Consider the following 20,683-nt stretch of genomic DNA (forward strand, 5'->3'; position numbering starts at 1 on the left):
TCTAAATTCTTCGATTTCCTTATCTGAGTTAGAAAGAATTGAAGATGATGAAGAAGAAAAAAGAACGACAACCGAATTTTATAAATTATGGGTCTGAGAATAATTTTCTTCCAAAAAATGGGTGCGCGCCTTTAGTTTTGGGAGCGTGGGTTTCACAGTGAAAAGATCTGGGAGAATGGATTTCCCCGTAGTTTTCACATTGCCAAATGCCCCTCACTTTGAGGGTTAAATGGATCCGGGTTAGGATCCCGTCGGGTCGCCCAAGGTCGATATATCTGATGCGTAATTCCGAATTGTGTGTTTCTATCTAGGTTTTCAATTGTAAAAGAAAAATGGCGTTTGCTTCTTCTTCTTCTTCGAGCAAGCAGCAAATTGTTCTATGTGGTCCGAATCATGTCAAAGTATATAAAAACACCACCACCGCCGAAAACAGTACAGAAGCAGCTACTAGCGATGAGCAGATGGAAGTTGATAGACCTGATTTTATGTTAAAAGAAGAAGAACGACCACCGTATGTTATTGTTGTCCATGGACCTCCCAAGGTAATTTTAAAGTTCATTGGTCATTCACATTAATTTTGCCCCGTTCACTGCTTCTACTTGTTGTTTTCTCTTCTACTAGGTTGGGAAGGAGAAGCACCTGTTCATTAGGTCACTAGTAGATCATTATACCGAGGATCGTGATTTACCGGACTTGCGAGGGCCCATTACCATCATAACAGGTACATTGATTAATTTTTCTTAGAGAAATTGGTGTCATGGTTTAACTTGTGTTTTTTATTTTGTGTCAGGGAAGAGAAGGCGAATACAGTTTGTGGAGTGTCCCAATAATGTTAATGGTATGCGTGATGCTGCAAAGTATGCTGACGCTGTAATATTCCTCATAAATGCATATGTTGGGTTTGAAATGGTGAGTAATTACATTTGGAATCTCACAATGTTTTTTCGATTACCTTTCAGGTAACAATGCTTTGTGCCTAACAACAGTTTTAAAAGAAGCAAGTTAGAATATAGTTTTAATTTCTTATTGCAAGAGGCTTTTGCTGATTTCAGGAGACATTTGAGTTTGTTAACGTCTTACGAGTTCATGGCATGCCCAAGGTTATGGGGGTGCTGACATCTATTGATAAATGCGACCTATTTGAAACCGAAGAACACCTCATGAATCATTTCAGCATTGAAATATGTGAAGGAGCAACAGTATTCTGTTATCTGGGCTCGATCATGGGATGTAAGTTTGTTAAGATTCAATATGCCAAAAATAGCTTCTTGTTCTCTTTTACCAGTTTGTGAAATTCAAGGGACTCACTCAAAGTAAACTAGTAAGAGTATAGTCCGTCACGGTTTCTTAATCTATTCTAACAGGTATCCGGAGCATGAAATCCGCCAGCTGGCAAGCTTCATATCGGCTATGGATTTCCATCCTTTGTCATGGCAAGCTGCACAACCATATGTGTTAGCAGAACACTTTGAAGATGTAACTCGAGTGCACACGGATAACAGATGCAATAGAGACATTGTTTTGCATGGTTATCTCCGAGGTTGTGATATCAAGAAAGGAGCTAAGGTATTTGTGTTAGGGATGCTAATTGATGCCTTTTGGAACTAGAGACTACCTTTGTAAATACATCCTTTGGTTTGTTAATAAGCGCATATACATTTGTTATCACATACTCTGAAATCACATATATTGCTCGTTATTTTGCATGATTTAAAATAGTTCAAATCCATCTTATATTTAGTCTACCACTCTTCATATTTATAAACTTGTGCAGATTTGTTAAAAATAGGAAAAAGTAAGGACTATTTCTAGAAATTTTGTTAACTCTTAGAGCTCATTAACATTTACAAAGACTCGTGAAATTTGAAGCTAAGTGGCCGTGGTGCATTTTCTTTGTTCGTTATAGTTCAAAGTCAAGATTCCTGCCGTGTATCCATGATTCCAATAGTATCTGATTTCTTCTTTTCTCATAGTTCTGTATTTATGCAAGATGTAACTCAACAGTCTTGGTGTACGTTGGCTTTCAGATGCCTTAATATTTTCACCAGTGCAAAAGTTTTGAATGCGATATAAATTCTCGGTGACTGTGTTGGTTTTTTTTTTTTTTTTGCTTTTTTCTACAAGTATTACTATTACATTATATGTCTGAACTTCAAGCTTAGCTCCAATGAAAATTATCCGTGCCTTTCTCTATGTGGAAAAGCAAGGGGATGTTCTCAGAGTCCTGAACAGTAATTGTTTCTTGTAAACACAATTAGCTCTCTTTGCTCTATAAAGGCTTGTTCCATTTTATTCTGTGTTCACTTCTTCCACCATGAGTATTACTTGAATATCATTTCACCCGTATGCAAACTGACTTGGGGTTTATTATATCAGGTGCACATTGCTGGTGTTGGTAATTTCCTCTATTTAGTGTAACAAGCTTAGCCGATCCTTGCCCTTTTCCGGCTGGTTCCAAAAAGAAGAGATCTCGGGAAGGTGATATCACAGCTCCATTTACTCAATTTAATAACGGGATGCGTTTCTTTTCTACACAATGTTTGTAGTATGATTGTCTGAGTGTAGAAACATTAATTTCTTGCTAAACACGTGTTTCTATGGATATTTCTAGTGATCTTTGTATTATTTTTACAATTCTTCTTCTGTTTATTTTTTTAATTTCAGAAAAAAAGCTTGATGAAGGCGAGAGTTTCAGACCAGGGACTTATCTAAGGTTGGAGGTCCGAGACATTCCTTTCGAGATTGTTGAGAATTATGTTCCTTATCATCCTATTCTCGTTGAAGGTATCAGTCCCGTGGAAGAGAAGATTGGATATATGCAGGTTAATATTCATTTTCATTTAACTATCGTAAAGTTAGTTGTACAATTTATTGTGCCCATTGAATTCAAGTAACTTACAATTTTTCGAACTACATCTGAGCAGAAAGATACAGCTGCTGTTGATCTTACCATGAAACAAGAAGAACCTCCATATGTTATTGTTGTCCATGGACCTCCCAAGGTAATTTTACCTACTATTAAAGTTCATGATAGACATTAATTTTCCTTGTTTAGTGTGATTCTAATTATTTTATTCTGTTCTAGGTTGGAAAGTCCCGGTTGATTAGATCACTAGTAAAGCGTTACACCAAGAAAAATGTTAATAAATTATACATGCAAGGCCCAGTTACTATCATATCAGGTATACTTATTTTAATTGTTTCTTACTTCTTAGACAGATTGGTTCAGTTTCATGGTCTCATTATGTATTCTGGTTTTTTGTTAGGGAAGCAAAGACGGATACAGTTTGTGGAGTGTCCGAATAACATTAATGGTATGCTTGATGCTGCAAAATATGCTGACGCTGTCATGTTGCTCATTGATGCAGATACTGGTTTTCAAATGGTACGTAACATTTGAAAGGCCAAATATATCTTTAGAAGCCTTTCCATTAACAACAATTGCGAGTTAACGTTGCTGCCATTTTCACTTTGTTCATACTTGATAACAATGAGAACTAGGTTATGGCAAGTTAATATGGTATTTTAATTTGTAAGATGCTTTTGCTGATTTCTGGAAACATTCGAGTTTGTGAATATTTTACGAGTTCATGGCATGCCGAAGGTCATGGGGGTGCTGATATCTGATGGTATGTGCGCAGATCTTGAAAAAACTATAAGAACCAAAGAATGCCTTATGAATCATTTCTCTACTGAAATATATGAAGGAGCAAGACTATTCTGCTTATCTGGACTTGGAACTGGGATGTAAGTTTCTTATGCTTGAATATGTCAAAGTAGCTTTGCATGTTTCATTCGCGTTTCTTATACAATTTTCTAAATTTGTTGGGTCTGAATTAATGTAAAATAGATTGCTTATAGTCTATTATGCTTTCTTATCTATTCTAACAGGTATCCTAAGCATGAAATTCTGGATCTTGCAAGCTTCATATCGATTATGGAATTTCATCCTTTGTCATGGCGAGCTGCACAACCTTATGTGTTGGTAGACCGTTTTGAAGATGTTACTCCGTCAGGCAGGTTGCTCATCGATTACAGATGCACTAGGGACATTGTTTTGTATGGTTATCTCCGAGGTTGTGATATCAAGAAAGGAGCTAAGGTACTTATCTTAGGGTTGCTAACTGATGTCAATCTTGCTTTTTATTCTGCCGCTGCTCTTTGGAGCTAGAGATGACCGCTTTTTATTCTTTTTATTCAGTTCATTTTTTGTGTAGAGAATTTTTTTCACTTCTGTACGTTGAGTTTTACTTGAATATTGTTCCACCAATATGCAAACTGACTGGGGTTTATCACGTCAGGTGCACATTGCTGGTGTTGGTGATTTCCCTCTATTTGGCATAACAAGCTTTGTTGATCCTTGCCCTTTAAAGTCCGCCCTCAAAAGGAAGAAATCTCTGAAAGGTGATATCTTGTCTTTGTTATTCTCAAATCTTAACAGACTGTCGCACAGTATTGACCGACTATCTGAGAGAAGAAACATCACTTTCTTACATGTTTCTTTGTTACACAGTATTTGTAGAATGATTATCTTTGAAGAAACATCAGATTATTTTATGGATCTTTGCAGTAATCGTTGTGCTATTTTCACAGTCATTATGTTTTAATCTTTTTTTTGAAATTCCTTAATATTGCATATATTAGGAAAGGAGCAGGATGGGTGTTCGAGTTTCAGACCAGGGACTTATCTAAGATTGGAGGTCCGAGACATTCCTTTCGAGATGGTTGGAGATATTAATCCTGGTCATCCGATTCTCGTTGGAGGTATCAGTCCCAGAGAAGAAAATATTGGATATATGCAGGTTGATATGCCTTTTCATTTTTCTAGCGTAAAGTATGTTGTAATTTTACTTTTAAATAATTTCACTATGCAAGTATGTTAAATTGCCTGTCTGTTGTTCTTCCAGGCAACACTTAAGCGACATACTTGGCACAGGAAATTGTTGAAGACAAGAGACCCTATTATAGTTTCCATTGGTTGGAGGCGGTACCAGACGAGCCCTGTATATGCCATGGATGACAGTGGTGACCGGCTTCGAATGCTCAATTACACCCCCGTTGACATGCAGTGCCTTGCAATGTTTTGGGGCCCCCTTGCATCACCCAACACTGGAGTTGTTGTTGTACAGGATCTACCAGACAAAAGGGTATATAATTTGTTCTATTATAAATATAAATTAAAAAACCATCGCTTGTTTGGTTCCTGTGATAAGTGTGTGGTCCACTTTCTCTGAATCCTCAGGCAGCGTTTCGCATTTTAGCAACTGGCGTTGTTGTTGATTTTAACCATGCTGCGAAGATATTAAAGAAATGTAAGCGGTCTAGAATACCTTGGAAGATCTCTGGCAAGACTGCTCTTATTAAGAACTTGTTTAAATCAGATGATGAAATTGATAGGTTCAAAGATGCAAAACTTTGGACAGAGAGCGGAATTCAGGGGAAGGTTGAAAAGGTTAGCATTATAAGTCCTGAATCTTTGGTTCAGTACTTCTTGTGCTCGACTCTTTTGTTGTATCGTGAGACCCAGCATTCCCATGGTTTGTTTTTGTGTAGGCTGCAGAAAAAGTACGGAGAAGAAAGGATGGTGTACTTAGAGTAGGGATTGTGGAGTGCAAGTTTAAGCGCAGAATTTGCATGCATGATACAATTTTCATGCGCATGTGGAAAGAAGTTAAAGTTCCTGGTTTCTTCAACCCATTCATACAAATGACTGGGTTATCACACAGGGTTAGTGCCTGATTTTAATTCTTTAGATGATTTAATTTTATGGCTTACAAAATTCCATGTATCTGACTTGCGTCCACGTTTAAATGAAGCCCGATGAATTCCCGAAAGGAGTGTTATTCAAACATGAAACTGATGGAGAGTCGCCCACAGAACGACGTATGGTGGCCTTTGTTGAGGGAGAGCCTAGCTTCCAAGACCTAACTATTGCCAAGGAATTTGAGTTGTATCATGTAAGATAGTATTGGCTTTGCAAGGCCCTACCCGTAATTCTTTTTTCTTCAGAATTTGATGTTGGGTTTGATATGTCGTTGATTCTACAGTGTAATAAAGAGGAGCAGAAGGAATTCAAGAGACATCCAATGCTGGTGATGATTCCAAAGGAAGAAGAGATGTTAGAAATACATGAGAGAGGGGAGATTACAAAGAAACACCAAACAAAGCCATGGACTCCCGACTGTCCTGTAGACGACCGGGTCTTGAATTGCGCAATGAGTCTATATGGAAAAGTTCCAACTTATTTTACCTTCTTCCGACCACGTAATCAAATTAAATATAAGAATTAGAATATATCCTAATCTTATAATGTATTTGCTCCATGTTGTTTAGAAGTACTAGCTAATTATATTTCATATTAAAAAGAGATCTCTTGGAGTGCATACAATAATCAATTTGGTTAATGTTATAAATTATCTGTACCTATATACTAAACGGTAGCAATAGGTACTATGCTATTCCACCAAGTAAAAGGCTAAGACTAAAGGCATGCCCCTCGGCATATTTAATTAGCAATAGATATATAGAATGGTATGGTAGATACAAACATGTAGAGCTGTTAAAGATAATTAATACTCTCTCAGTTCCTTTTTAATAGGCTGGTTTTGTTTTTAGAGAAAATTAAAGAAATTAAAAAAACTGATCATTGAAAGTGGTCCTCACATTTGGCAATAAAAGAAGTGAAGTTAAATGATCTCTATGACACTTGTCAGCAAAAGAAGTAAAGTGAAATGGTTCACATAAAACTTGTCATCAAAAGAAGTTGAGAGAAAAGTGATCCCAAAAAACTAAAGTGAAATTTAACTTTCCCAAATAGTAAACCAGCCTATTTTTTTTGAAACATTTATTTATAGAAACCAGTCTATTAAAAAAGAACGGAGAGAGTAATAAATAATTAATATTGTTTCGTTTCTTACTAATTATGACCCACTACAGTACACAGGTGTCTCGGCTATTTATAGCCAAGAGAAAAACTGAAGAGCAAATATTACATTGCCACGTCTTGGTGCACGTGGTGGGATTAAGATCAATTTAATCCGATCATCCTTGTCGAGTGTTAGAGAGTCGGTTGGTCAGCCAAATTTTCTAGAAGCCGACTTTACAGTACTCTCCCTTGGCTGACCACCACTTTAACAGTGTTGCGTTGCTAAAATCAGACCGGTAAAAGCGTGATACTAAAAGAATTTACAATGATGATGAACATGCATGCGCTTCTTTGTTAAAACCTTGTCGGGACAAATCATTTATGAAAATCTGAACGCTGGAAGCTCACAACGAAATTGACGGCGCTGCTCTATTTTTCTTTGTAAAACTTTATCAGGAAAAACCGTGTGCGAAAAACCTGAACCAGATAATACAGAGGTTTATCCCATAACCGCGTCTCGAGAAACTCTATGGATATTTCACCGTTCTAAGATTATTATCTCATTAAAAACCTTGTCAGGAAAATCCAGAGAGACAAAACCTGAGCGTAGGAAAACATGAGTACTTAGATCAATGATAAATCCGCAGATGTTTCCTCGTTAAAACCTTGCCCGGAAAAACCCAGGGGGACAAAAACCAGGACAAAGGAAATAGAGTACAACAATTCGAATGCGGATAGTAATGGACTCGCATGCCTCATTAAAACCTTAACAAGGAAAACCCGGTGGGGACAAAACCTTGACTAAGGAAAAACTACACGACGTAATGTCCAATATTCCCATATCCATAATGTTCCATGACTTTACTCCCCCTGATGAGTAGCCTTCTCAGTTGATCAATCTTTTCGATAGTATTGCATAGAGATCAAGAACCATCCTCTAATGACATCAGCAGCTCCAGCTTCCTTTAGTTAGAAAATCAGTGATTTTCCTCTGTGCAATTTCTTAATGATCTTCTGATTGTACTAGCTTTTTATTCTCAATTAGTTTTTTCTGAACAATCTTGACAGACTGAGGAAGAAAACTATCCTCTAATATCAGACAACCAGCTAAGAGAATATTAGCTGCTTTAACAAACCTGCGAAAATAAAAACTTAAACAATCTGATTAACTTTTCTCTGTGGGAGACATCCAACGATCTTTTATGTCAAAAGATCCAGTTTAATGGTACCACGAAGATGAGGGGACTTTCTTCGAACAAATGTCTCGATATTGGTGCTGGGAAAAGCCAGACTTACATGTTTTATTATAGAGCCAATATCAGGTATCTGTAGCATATTTCAGCTAAGTACCAATTACACATCTTTGTGTAATATAACCACAGAGTAATATATCTCCTTTGTTGAGATGTAAATCGATCAATCTTAAAGATAAGAGATCGAATGACTGAAATTGCATTAGCTTTCCCATTTAAAGATGTCCAAACCCTTAAGGTTGACGAAATTAATGGTCTTCAAGCTACAATGCTCAATCAACAGGTCGATATCTTGCTTTACCGAGAATTTCATCTCGAACTCTCGCGTTAAGCATTTTTGTGCTCTGGAGACCTCTTCAGGAGTTCCAATTAAGTAGATGTTGCATTAATCATAACTAGTCAATGAAAAGTTCCTGAGTATATAAGATGGTTCATATATCCCTGGATAATATAAGTACTCACTTAGACGATTGACCACTTTCGTCTTTATTGAGAGAATGCATATGACACGGTAATTCTACTAATAGGTAAAAACCTTCAGGAATTTCTATGCAGTTTTTCTGTATCTAGTTTTTCATATAGATTTGTAGTGACCACATCTTCTGGATGCACGTCGCGTCCTTAAAAACTGCCAGACAAATACCAAAGAGGTAGCTTCATCCATAATAGGGAATATGTCTCAAAGAAATCCATCTCATGTTCTTTGTGAAAGACTTTGTGCCATTAGTTGTCTTTATGTTTCTCACTGTGCGCAAACACCGACCTGTAGCCACTAGAGGTTACATCATTGGATGTTGGTACTACAAACACCCACTTGTGGCTAAATGTAGCTCACATTATCGAGCGTTCTGGTTGTAGTACCAAAACCATGCATTTTGTGAGAAGCTGTTATTCTGTCTGAATCCCTCTTTTCATGTTTAACCAGTCATTTATTTGATAACATTCCGTTATAGAGAGTGGTTTGACACCAACATCATCTATCGCAGTATCATGGGATATTTTGACTATGTCACCAACAATCATTGTATTACGATAACAAATTTCTTTATTGCATGCAAGATTTATTGGAATCCTTTCATTTTGAGGTTCCACAGCCTTTGCAGAGACATTCTCTTATTAGGAAAACTATAATCAGAGAACCCAGATTTTCCTTTAATAGTCTCTTTGATAGCACTATCTTTCAATGATTGTGACTGGCTCTTCCTTTCAGGAGGTGCAGAATATTTTAAATCAATTATTCATCCACATTTTGGTGTGTTTTACATGACACACTTATTACTACTACATACACATCTTCTAATGGAGAAACTTGATCTGCAATTTTGGATATCAAATCTTCTATATGTCTTTCATTGCTGAAAACATCCAGATGAGATACATCCTGGTTCATCTTTGTACAAACCAGGATACTTCTCCTCCCCCAAACGGTGGGAAGGCTTTCTCATCAAATTTGCAAATCTTGTAGTAGAGTAGTAACAACGGTGGAATGTAGCACTTCTTATACAGAAAACTTGACAATGGTTTCATGAGTAATAAATTCAAATGCTTTGTGAATGAAAAATCAAATCATTCAACGAATGCATAAGAACAATAAAATACTCACCACCAATACCCAGAGCATCACCAGGATTATACAACATCAATAACTGATAAGCGAGAGTTTCATTTAAAAATCTATATGAGTATAAATTCACCACTCAGATGATATGTCGAGTCATTCATGACTACCAGACCAGACTTGCATCAACCTGTTTAGTGTCTGCGGAAACTCACTGTCAAGGGTTGGCTCTATACAACAAGCGACCTTAATTAGTTCTCTTTGTATGCTTTCTTACAGGCATCAAATTTGGAACCAAATTAAGTTCGTGGATGCTAGGATTGAGGTCCTCAAAGCAGATACAAGTGAGAGAACAACTCAATATGGACTAGTATCCATATTTGCAAATCATATGAACTTTGTCGAAAATTCCTTTGCAAAGGGGGATATACATCCACAATGACTTCAGTAGCTACTTTGAACATTATCGACAACCAAAGTTATTAGTCAGTTAGTTAACAACCTCACATCATTCTCTAGAGTATGAGGATATCTTAATCCATTGGCACCAAATTTCAATATGTAGATATTCTCCTTAATGAGATATCAATGCAACTTTTATGGATATACTCCTCGTCAGGAGTTATCAACTCATAACCAAAGAGAATATGGACGTCATCTAATTAGATTGGCATACCTCATACAAGAGGTTTTCATCTATGCTTCTAAGCATTTCCAGACGAAACTATCATTGCGATTACATGGAAAGCCTTGCAAGGACTTTAACATATGCCGAATCAAGCAAGGGTACTTTTGCTAAATCTAGCAACAGAGTAATCTCCAACACCTCAGGCATTTCTCGGTGTGAGAATTTAGCCTCATCAACAGAACCTTCAGTTCCGGATTACTCTACCTATCAAGGGAGCAACTGGGTGCAGAAAAAACCGATATCACGCAACCCAGGGGAGGTAACTGATCAGTTTTCCTCTTTCGTTTACTTTCCATCTGGAATAATTTTAAGAATTGACATTGTCATGTAAAATTAACAGTAAACTATAAACGAATTTTGTGACCTTAGACACTATCTCAATATCAGTAACAGTCCTGCCAAGACTGTTAGAGCACTGCTCGGTTGAACCTACTAGCGTTGGTATGTCAAGTTAGTTGTCAATTTTAGTTGCCAAAATGCATTCTTGATTTATCATACTAAAGATAGTTTCAGACTAGATTATGTCTAAGAAGTTGAATCGAAGCTATCCTTAAAGGATGAAGATTGAAGATTGAAGACTACAAGAAGACATCAACAAGTACTTCATCAACAAATGTATGTGATTGATTTTATTTGGATTCTTTTTCAACTCTACCTTTCTAATCTATCAATATATATGCTCACTATATGGAACAATTCCGATGACGGTAAATGTACATTTATGTATATATACTTGAGGTTATTTGATTCATGACTTTGGTGATAATAAGCTTTATCCCTAAAGGATCTCATGTTATAGTGAATGATCTTGTGAATCCAATGAGCCAAGAATCACTCAATTCAGAGTTGTAACGATAAAGTTATGAGTGATTTAAGTTCATTAGTATGAAAAATTCCATGGGCTTTGGAGTGGTCCGCGGACTTGGGCCCAATACGTGACTAAAAGGGAGTCTTGGTCATGTTGGTGATGTTTCCTTATCTAAGCAAGTTAGCTATTGGTCCAAACACTTTTGATTACCATATTAAAGTGTTTATGATTCCTTCCTAAGTTAGAATGTGATTTATTCACATAAATATAATTTTTGCTAAATAAGTTATTTATTTAATTATTTTGGCAAGAGTTTTTAACTTAGGAAAGACTCCCTTATTTAGGAGAGTCTTGTAAAAGGAAAATAGCTTTTCTTAGATTCCAAGCTATTGTTCATTATAAAGGGGTTCGCGAGTTTACACGTTTTTCATCCCTTTGGAAAATTGGCGTAAGTTCTGCAGGTTGTTTTCCACGTCTTCTGTTCTTCGTGAACAAGAGTGAGATAAAAGTCTTTGTATTAGGGATCACAAAGCCAAGTTGGATTTAGTCTTCGTGATTGATCATACAACTCGTAATCTAGTTTTTTCACCTCTTGTCTATTCTAAGGTTTTCTCTTCTGATATAAAACCATTCAAGAGTTGTTGATCATAAACCCTAGGTTTTGATAGATTTCAGTTTCAGATCGTATACCAACACTTGTTAGTCGAAATCGGAGACTAGAAAGAAAAACTTCTTTTGAGGCATCTCGTAAAAATCCTTGAGAAGTTTTAAACAAGATATCTCTAGATTTATTCTAGTTGTTCTTGTTGTAGAGTTATTGGGTTTCTCTTCCTTTTATTGAAGAGTATAATAATCCCTAATCTACAGGTTTCTTTTGATATTACTTTTACCTAGTAATTATTCTTATCAAAATAAATACAAGATTTCCAATACCTTGATTTACATCTAAAGGGAAACCAAACCGGTGTTTTGTGCAAACAAAATATAGAATCGTATCAATCGTGGTGGTGTATCTTCTAAAGAGATCCTCGGATTCTGCTAGAAGATTTGTGTGAAGAATTTCTAAAGAGAATCGATATTCTGTTAGGAGTTCTACAAGTGCCGAAGAAGGTATTACATCTAGTCCGAATAGGTTGTAGGAATTTGGTGTAACAACTTATAATCAGTGTGTGTTTATTCTGGACTAGGTCCCGGGGTTTTCTGCATTTACAGTTTCTTCGTTAACAAAATATGGTGTCTGTGTTATTTCTTTTCCGCATTATATTTTATTTATATAATAGAAATATCACAGGTTGTACGTTAAGATCAATCAGTTCTTGTATCCAACCTTAGAGTTGTTGAGTGAATTGATTGACACTTGAACATTGGTCTTTGGTACCGTTCAAGTTAATCCTCTTATATTCAATCGGGCTCGCAAATCCCTATTTGCTGATTACGGATTGAATCTAGAGATAGAGATATAAAGCTCTTTGATATACTTTTTTATAGATTGAGTCTAACTGTCTAGTTGTTTCTCTTGAAAGTATATTGGAGTTTGTCTATTCAGATTGCCAAACGAAATATTGGGTGGTGTTGTTAGACCCCCGCTTTTTCAAAGACGACCGATAGATATCAACAACAATAAACGGAATTTCAGATGCACATGTCGTGTCTGTCACAACGATAGAAGAGCTCTTCCAGGCTCAACTATGGCTAATTCAAAACAATCGTTATGCTACCGTCCCGTATATTTCCACTTATGGTGGTCAGGGGTTTACCAGATTCTCAAACCTGATAATTGTGGTTCCCATATTCAAATATGCCTACCACAATTGTATTTTCCTTCTTTTCCAAAGATATATAGGCTTATTTGCATAAGCACTGCTGCAAATTTAATTCACCATTTGTAATTTTAGGTAATAGCTCAGGCAACGAGAAGGCATCATATTAGTTAATTCCAAACATCATTTAAAGAAATGCGACACTCATTATCGCTCGACTTTTATATATCTACAAGACGCAATTAAAATATGCATCTCGTTGTTGCTGTAACAACATGTACAAAGTGCAAATTAAGAACTAGCTCTTTAAAGCTCGTCGATGCATATAATATGCGCATATTATGCATGCCGCAAAGCTAGCAGGGACACATAAAAATTAACATTTCTACAGAAAAGAAATGAATAACGAATTATGCAGTCATTTTTTCGATTGTGTAATGGATTGTGCAGTAATATTTATAGCTACATAATAGGTTATGCAACTTCCTTTTTTTTTGTTGATTTAAGTGTTAACTTGCATAAATGAATTATGCGTCCATCTTTTCTAATGCATAATAGCTTATGCATCTATTTTCTCGGGTGCATAACAAGTAATGCATCCATTATTATTGTTGCACAACAGATTATGCAGCCATTTTCCTATTTCAGTTCTAATAAAAAAGTGGTTGCGTAACATTATGTAACCATTTTCTGAAAGCATAACATGTTATGCAAGCACTTTCGCAGCTGCATAACTGTTACGGTTGGGATCATACAGAGATTTCAGAATGTGTACTAAAAGATAATTCAAACAAATAATATATATCCACTACCATAACTCAATTCAGTTTAGAAGTTTGGGATATCTTATCACTTTCAGTTAACTATTGGAAGCCAAAAATAAACATAGATAAACTGCAGAGCCCCTTTTATCTGTAAAATATTTCTTCAAAAACCTTAAGAAATCACAGAAAAACGGTGAAACCTAAAAACCTAGAGAGATTCATCTCACAAAATCGAAATCTTTGGTTGAAAAAAATTGGCTACTCTCAATTCCTTCGACCAAAAATCAATCTCTCGTTGATCGAAGAAGCAGAGAAAAAGCCCTAGTTGCCTTTGCAGAGAGAAATAGTACAGAAAGAAAGAGAGAAGGGAGAAGTGCGTGACATTTAGAAGGATAGCACGAGAAGGTTAGTTTGGGATTTAACAAAAAAAAAACAATTTTATTCCCATAAAATAGATATGCGCGTTAGAACATCTCCAATAGTGGTTGGAAGATTTATTTTTTAATGACACATAGGATATTAGACCTTCATTTTAACTAAATGCATCTCCAATTGCAGGTGCTATAAAATATGAGGGATGAAATATTAATTTTGAATGTTTTAAAGAAGTCTTATTTAGACCTTCACAATAACCTTCATGTCATATTTTTCATTTTAAATAATTAATTAAATTACAACTAAACGGTTAAGATTACATCACATAAGATTTTATAAGGGTGAGACCTCTAAACTATTAGAGATAGTTTATTAGTTGTGAGGTCCTATATTTACTATATGTACAAATCCTCTTAAATAAGGGTCTTAATAAAATAAACACATACAATTTTTAACACCCACTGTTGGAGATGCTCTTAGATTTCACGCCCGTAGGTTTTTGGATGAAAAAGAAACCGAAAAATGGGCTTAAGAATAGTTTTCACAAGAAAGAGTGGAAAAGGGCGAAACACTTAATTTACATCAAGCATTAAAACCTCTCAATAGAAGAAAAAAATGATGCAAAATCGATGGAGTTTGTAAGAACAAGACGTCAGTTGTCACTGAAATCACCGACTGAATGAAAGAGGTCAATAAAGCCATGCTAATGAAGTTGTGATGGTATATCAAGAATTCTGATAAGAAGTGGGCACGTTTCTTGCGGGCAAAATTTTTCAAGGTTAATGGAGAATTAATCTACTACAATCTCAAATCCTCCATAATGTCGGGCATTAGGTAGATATACATTGAAGTGGAACAACATACTAGGCGTCTAATAGGTGATGGTCAGAATACGTCGGTGTATTTTGATAATTGGAATGGACAACAATCTATAGCTTCTCTTTTGGGTATTCCAATGACTAGGAGAAAGGAATTTTCTTCTCTGGTTTCGCATTTAATTATTAATGACAATTGGGTAATACCAGCTGCTATGTGTGAACATATGGAAGCGGCTGGGATGGATGTGGTTATGCTGCCAAGGCCAAGTGGCTTGCAAGATATCAATATTTGGACACCAGATCAGAAGGGGATCTTTTCAGTGCATTCTGCTAAGATTTTACTTGGTCGCCCAGGGCCTTTGTTTTGTGAAGCTAATCTTATTTGGCGCAATGTTGCGCATCCGGCCTTAGGTTTACCGCTCGTAATGCTTTTGCTTCATCGATGAGTGATTTCGCTTTTTATTTGTTCTTTATGCATATTTGGTTACAAATGACGCTTTTGAGTATTTGTGGTTTTTCTTTTGGGCGCTTGGCTAGCTAGCGCCCTTTGCTATGTAATATTTTTGTTCTAGGAATTACTGGTTAATCCATTTCTAGGGAACCTGTTTACTGTGTAGTCCACCCATAAAAATATTTTAACCGCTAGTCCAAAGTCATGATTTTGGACTAAAAATATTATCCGGAGGTCCAATATCTTAATGATTTGATCTTGCCGCACGTGTATATTTTTTTCGAAATGGCCAAATTAGCCCGCACTCAACCTTGCATCACTTTATTCAGACATGACCTGTAATATATGTAATTTTCATTTTAATCATTTATATAAAACTAGAAACCAGAAATTCTAATACACAGATTTCAGAAAAATGAATATCAAAGTAATAAACACTGTTTCACAGATGAATGTAAGCAATAGTTTTTCAGTTCCAGTCTCCAGATATATATACAAGGAAACAGTAAATAACAAATTGAGACCAACCAGCAAATCTCAGTTCCAAGAAACTAATATAGAAGAAAGAAAAACACTGAATATAAAAAGGATTTCAACTGTCCATGAATGCATCCATTCAGATCGTAATAGAGCTCTTCTCAACTAGTTATTCTCAGCACCCATGTCATTTTAAGTTAGAGTGGGAGATTTCAGATTTTGCTTCAGGGTCAGCAATGGAGTAGCACCCCAGTAGCAGAACCTACTACTTGATTTGCCCCATTATCTTTTAATTTCAGTTTCTTAATCTCCTCATCAACAGCCTCACCTAGCCAATACTACCCAGAATACCGCAGATTCCCCTCCATCTACGGTGCCTGCATATATCATTTGTGTTGATTATGATTTTGACGAGGCTATAAAAGTAATACAGAAAGAATAAAATGCTAACATTGTGTTAAAACATATGATGATAAAGAGTTGCCTTCATGAAAATTCTGGTTTTGTAAAGTCATTTTTTCTTCTTCTATGAATACTCGAAGTTGGATATGTGAAGTCATTTTTTATCAGAAACTAAAGTAACAATAACACGTTGATATGCACCTAGTATCTGTGTAATTTGTATCCATCAGTACATGAAGATATGTACTGATAAATATGTAATGTCAACATCACATATGTAATCTAGTACCCAACAATACATATGATCAGTAGGATGCGTATGATTTAATTTGCAGTTGAGTTAGCGAAAACAAATACGTACTGGCAGTTGACACTATCAAAAACTATCCGGTAATTCACAGTAGAACCAAATATGTACTACAATTTTTACCAGTACATATGGATTTTTCTCTCATATCACATGCATAATCAACAAGGGTATTTTATAAGAAAACAAAGTAACAAGAATACATCAACAAATACATGGTGATATGTACTGATGAATATGTACTTCAAAAGTATATGTTCGACAACACTACATATTGATATGTGCTAACGCTTTATCATTTCAACTCATACACTAACCATGTTCATGTTCTTTTCCACAACAAGATAACAGGTCATATTGGTATTACCTGTTATATTACAACATGGTTAGTATGTGTTTAAACAACTCATACACTAACCATGTTGCTCTTTTCCACAACAAGATAACATGCTCTTTTCAAGTTGGTATTACTGTTTTATCATAAAGCAAAATAACATGTCATATTGATATGTATTGTTTGCATCATAAAGCAAAATAACAGGTCATATTGATATGTACTGTTTGCATCAATAAGGGTTCAAACAGTACCTAACAACAGTACATACCAACATGTACTAGTTCTTATATTCAAGAATAAATGATGTTTTACACACAAATAGATAGTTAATTATATCAATATGTACTATCAAAAACATACATAAATTAGGTTTTTTTACATGGTGCCTATTGTTATGTATCGTTGGGTTTACCTAGTACATATTGATATAATTAGAGTTACATAATGTCTCTAATTATACCAACTACTGCACATAGTGATTTTGTGCAATTTGAGATGTTAAAAGATCAGAGTATGTTTAAAGGAAAAGAAATTTTACTTGATGGCCCCTCTAGATCCATCTGCCAAGCCTTCCCAACTGATCCCAACCATGCAGGCGTATCATGAAGAACCAAGGAACCCTGCACCAAAGCTGGTAACGCAACAAGAATGAACAATGTCAAGATAGTGTGTTTTGGATATCAATATGTATTGGGGGTTTACCTATAGTACATAATAAGCATAAAAAGGTTTACCCAGTACATATTTATTGCAGTGGTCATATATATACCCAGCAATACATGTTGATATGTACTAATTCAAGAACAAAGTACATCAACATTACATATATCAATTACAAACTAGGGCTTTTAGCAGTACATATCAGCATGTGCTGTAGGATTATACACAACATATATACAGTACATATGGATATATATTGTAAGATCATACATAAACATGCAATAGAAGGGGGTAAGCAGTACATATCAAGAATTTAACAGTACACATTGATATGTATGCTAGGAGCATATAGAAAATTGGTATAAAAAATCAACAAAAATAAAACTGAAAACATTACACATGTTGGATTGTATTTTTAAAATTATAAGCAACACCTTTTTTGGCAGAAATCCCAAACATTTTGTTATATTCGAGTTTTCAGCATGAGTTTACTGAAACCAATATTATGCCTTGTTGTTGTAGTACAATAAGTGACGTGACATGCAATACCAAACATATTGTTAGAACTAAAATGTTGCAACAATTATGTATTGAAAGAAAAATAAAACCACCCACTTTCCGCAATACAGGAAGTTGACACTATCAAAAACCATCCAGTTTTTCACGGTACAACCAAATATGTACTGCAATTTTTACCAGTACATATGGATTTTTCTTTCATATCACATGCATAATCAACAAGGGTATTCATAAGAAAACAAAGTAACAACAATACATCAACAAGTACATGGTGATATGCACTTCATTTTTCGCAGTACAGGCAAATACGTACTGGCAGTTGACACTATCAAAACTATCCAGTTATTCACGGTACAACCAAATATCCATTAGTATTCGAAAATACATATTGATATGTACCTGATGCATATGTTGTAACAAAAACCCCAAATTCATAGCAGTAATGTTGTAACAAAAATTCTCAAAAAAATATGAACCCCAAATTCATATCAATATGTACAGGTTCATTTGGTCAAAGACAAATTGTTATATTATGTACCTAATACATATGTACATGTTGATATGCACTGATACTTATTCAAAGCATGAATTAGGGGTTACCTAGTACATATTGACATGTACTTTTTTAGGACATTTTTTATGAAAGAGCGCAATACATACCAATATTTAGGAAAGCATGGAACCATTTAGTGCATAAAAAAACATGAAAGCAACATGCACTACATACCAATATTTTTACTGAATGAAAGCATGTAATACATAAAAAAAACAATGTAATACATACTAATATATATGAAATCTTTTACCTTATGTAATACATGAAAGCATAAAAGCATGTGATACATAAAAAAGAAACATAAACTGTTGTTGGATATATTATGTATTGTTGGTGAATTAGAAGCAGGCTTTTCTTTTTGTTGTTTGAATCATCAACAATTTTTCTTCTACTTTTTGAGCGTGAAGCACTTTCTTCCACAATTACTTCCGTAATTATTTGTTTAATTTTTCGATTGGTAACCATTTTTGGTTTTGATTTTGTTTTTCGATTGGAAACTTTCAATTGAATCTCATGAAGAAGATGCCTGGTTTTGGTTTTGACGAAGATGAAACAGATCTGGTTTGTTTTTTGATTTCGTTTTTCGATTTAGGAGAAGAAGATCTCGATTTTGAATAAAGAAGATGAACTGACCTAATTTTGATTTTTGTATTCTCTGAAGAATGAAAAACTGTAGATGAAGAAGAATGAAAACTAAAAAAGGTCGATGAAAACTAGGAGAAACTGAATAACGCGTGTTTTTTCTCTCTGCCTAATCTGTTTGTGACTCTGACACGCGTGTTATTAGGGTTAGCACAGTAATTTTACTGTTTTTAAACCTTTTTGGACTAGCGATTAAATTGTTTGTCCCGCTGGACTAGGGATTAAGATGGATCGGATTTAGTGGACTAAAGAGGAAATGCCTCATTTTTGTTTCGTTAATAAATTCGGATTTAACCAAAAAAAGAAATCACGGAGGGACTCCTTTTCACAGTCCGATAAACACTAGAAGAAATATAAAATAAAAAGGAACTCATGAAATAAAACTAAGAATAGAATATAAAATGATCATCGTGGTGTGTAGCGTTTGACATCCGGTGTAATTCTCTGGTTCTTTTAAATAGACTAGTATCCATTTTCCAAAATATGTAACTAAACCAACCTGCGTAAATTACTGAAAACACTGGCTACCCTTTTTGTTTCTTTCAACAAAACTTTGTTGGTTGCTCATTACATAGCAACACAATCTAATGATAGAGGACCCAACAGGTTTGCCGAGTCATCCAGGAAACTATTTGAGAGAGGAGCAATTCTTCAATTTTGGTTTGCTTCCCTACGCTCAATCTTCCCCGCTTTCCTTGTAAGAAGATGTATCATGGTATCTTCGCTGACTTCTCTTTGGATGTCTGGCTCATCCACTTGACGAACAAGGTGGATATCTCTACGTTGGATGTCTTGCTCATTCACCCCATGATCACGGGATACACGATGAACTGTAAAAGTCACAAGTTGTAATTCTTATTAAAACCATCTCAATCAAAAGTCATACAGTTGAAACTATTAGTAAAATACCAAATTAAAAGGTCCAAAATTGAAACTAACCTGTGACTCGATCCCCTGTATATGGATCATGTTCAGAAGCATACTCTACCGCAGATATCAAGTTATTCACATGTGCTGCAAATGTTTGATGGCCTAACGGGCGTTTCAGGTACTTACGAGCATGTTTACCTCCAGTTCCAATACACTTCACATTATCTACTATTTTTTGAACTTTAGCTCTTGATGCAAAATATAACTCCGCTTCATCTATATAATATGCAAAAAGAAAGTGACATGTCAATTTCTCATAATTACTATCTTTCAGATAATAGCCTTTCATTATGAAGTGAGCATAATCCGCACAATCTTTTGCAGTCCAACCATAATCTGCTGGCTGCAAAAAGAAAGAAAGAAACATTGAACTGGAATTAAAGGGCAAAAATATATAAGCCAAACATATAAAGAAATGAAAAAGAAATTTAAACCCAAATTGAAGACTCACCACATTTTTCAATTCTTCAATAATATCTGCAAGCCAACTTGAATCTCCAGCACCCCCTAAAA

General features: G+C 35.3%; 2 protein-coding genes and 2 long non-coding RNA genes across 4 annotated transcripts; 2 read left to right on the forward strand and 2 right to left on the reverse strand.

The window, feature by feature from the left end:
* Nucleotides 1-322: 322 nt before the first annotated feature.
* On the forward strand, nt 323-1,608 carry LOC113336082 (ribosome biogenesis protein BMS1 homolog). The gene is made up of 5 exons (XM_026582070.1): nt 323-542; nt 622-721; nt 791-909; nt 1,053-1,234; nt 1,365-1,608. The coding sequence occupies exons 1-5, from the start codon at nt 333-335 to the stop codon at nt 1,606-1,608; spliced, it is 855 nt and encodes a 284-aa protein (XP_026437855.1). The 5' UTR covers nt 323-332.
* An 800-nt stretch (nt 1,609-2,408) lies between these two features.
* LOC113336017 (ribosome biogenesis protein bms1-like) lies at nt 2,409-6,409 on the forward strand. The gene is made up of 15 exons (XM_026582015.1): nt 2,409-2,478; nt 2,665-2,822; nt 2,925-3,002; nt 3,086-3,182; nt 3,267-3,385; nt 3,557-3,629; nt 3,708-3,747; nt 3,892-4,102; nt 4,302-4,404; nt 4,645-4,802; nt 4,908-5,147; nt 5,243-5,452; nt 5,554-5,727; nt 5,817-5,957; nt 6,048-6,409. The coding sequence occupies exons 2-15, from the start codon at nt 2,817-2,819 to the stop codon at nt 6,288-6,290; spliced, it is 1,893 nt and encodes a 630-aa protein (XP_026437800.1). The 5' UTR covers nt 2,409-2,478; nt 2,665-2,816; the 3' UTR covers nt 6,291-6,409.
* Nucleotides 6,410-15,815: 9,406 nt separating this feature from the next.
* Nucleotides 15,816-19,276, reverse strand: LOC113335997. Its single transcript, XR_003353584.1, has 3 exons — nt 18,849-19,276; nt 17,402-17,494; nt 15,816-16,194 (listed from the first exon to the last, which is right to left on the reverse strand). It is a non-coding gene; the product is annotated as an uncharacterized LOC113335997 (long non-coding RNA).
* A 348-nt stretch (nt 19,277-19,624) lies between these two features.
* Nucleotides 19,625-20,228, reverse strand: LOC113336013. Its single transcript, XR_003353595.1, has 2 exons — nt 20,180-20,228; nt 19,625-20,070 (listed from the first exon to the last, which is right to left on the reverse strand). It is a non-coding gene; the product is annotated as an uncharacterized LOC113336013 (long non-coding RNA).
* Nucleotides 20,229-20,683: the final 455 nt, after the last annotated feature.

Source organism: Papaver somniferum, unplaced genomic scaffold, assembly GCF_003573695.1.
Source record: "Papaver somniferum cultivar HN1 unplaced genomic scaffold, ASM357369v1 unplaced-scaffold_150, whole genome shotgun sequence".
Taxonomy (NCBI): Eukaryota; Viridiplantae; Streptophyta; class Magnoliopsida; order Ranunculales; family Papaveraceae; genus Papaver; species Papaver somniferum.

Bases quoted from the DNA above. Each gene is read 5' to 3' on its own strand.
- LOC113336082 (XM_026582070.1), top strand. From the start codon at position 333: ATGGCGTTTGCTTCTTCTTCTTCTTCGAGCAAGCAGCAAATTGTTCTA. The intron at 543-621 runs GTAATTTTAAAG...CTCTTCTACTAG, and splicing joins TTGTCCATGGACCTCCCAAG to GTTGGGAAGGAGAAGCACCT. The intron at 910-1,052 runs GTGAGTAATTAC...TGCTGATTTCAG, and splicing joins CATATGTTGGGTTTGAAATG to GAGACATTTGAGTTTGTTAA.
- LOC113336017 (XM_026582015.1), top strand. The intron at 4,803-4,907 runs GTTGATATGCCT...TTGTTCTTCCAG, and splicing joins AAAATATTGGATATATGCAG to GCAACACTTAAGCGACATAC. The intron at 5,728-5,816 runs GTTAGTGCCTGA...GTTTAAATGAAG, and splicing joins TGACTGGGTTATCACACAGG to CCCGATGAATTCCCGAAAGG.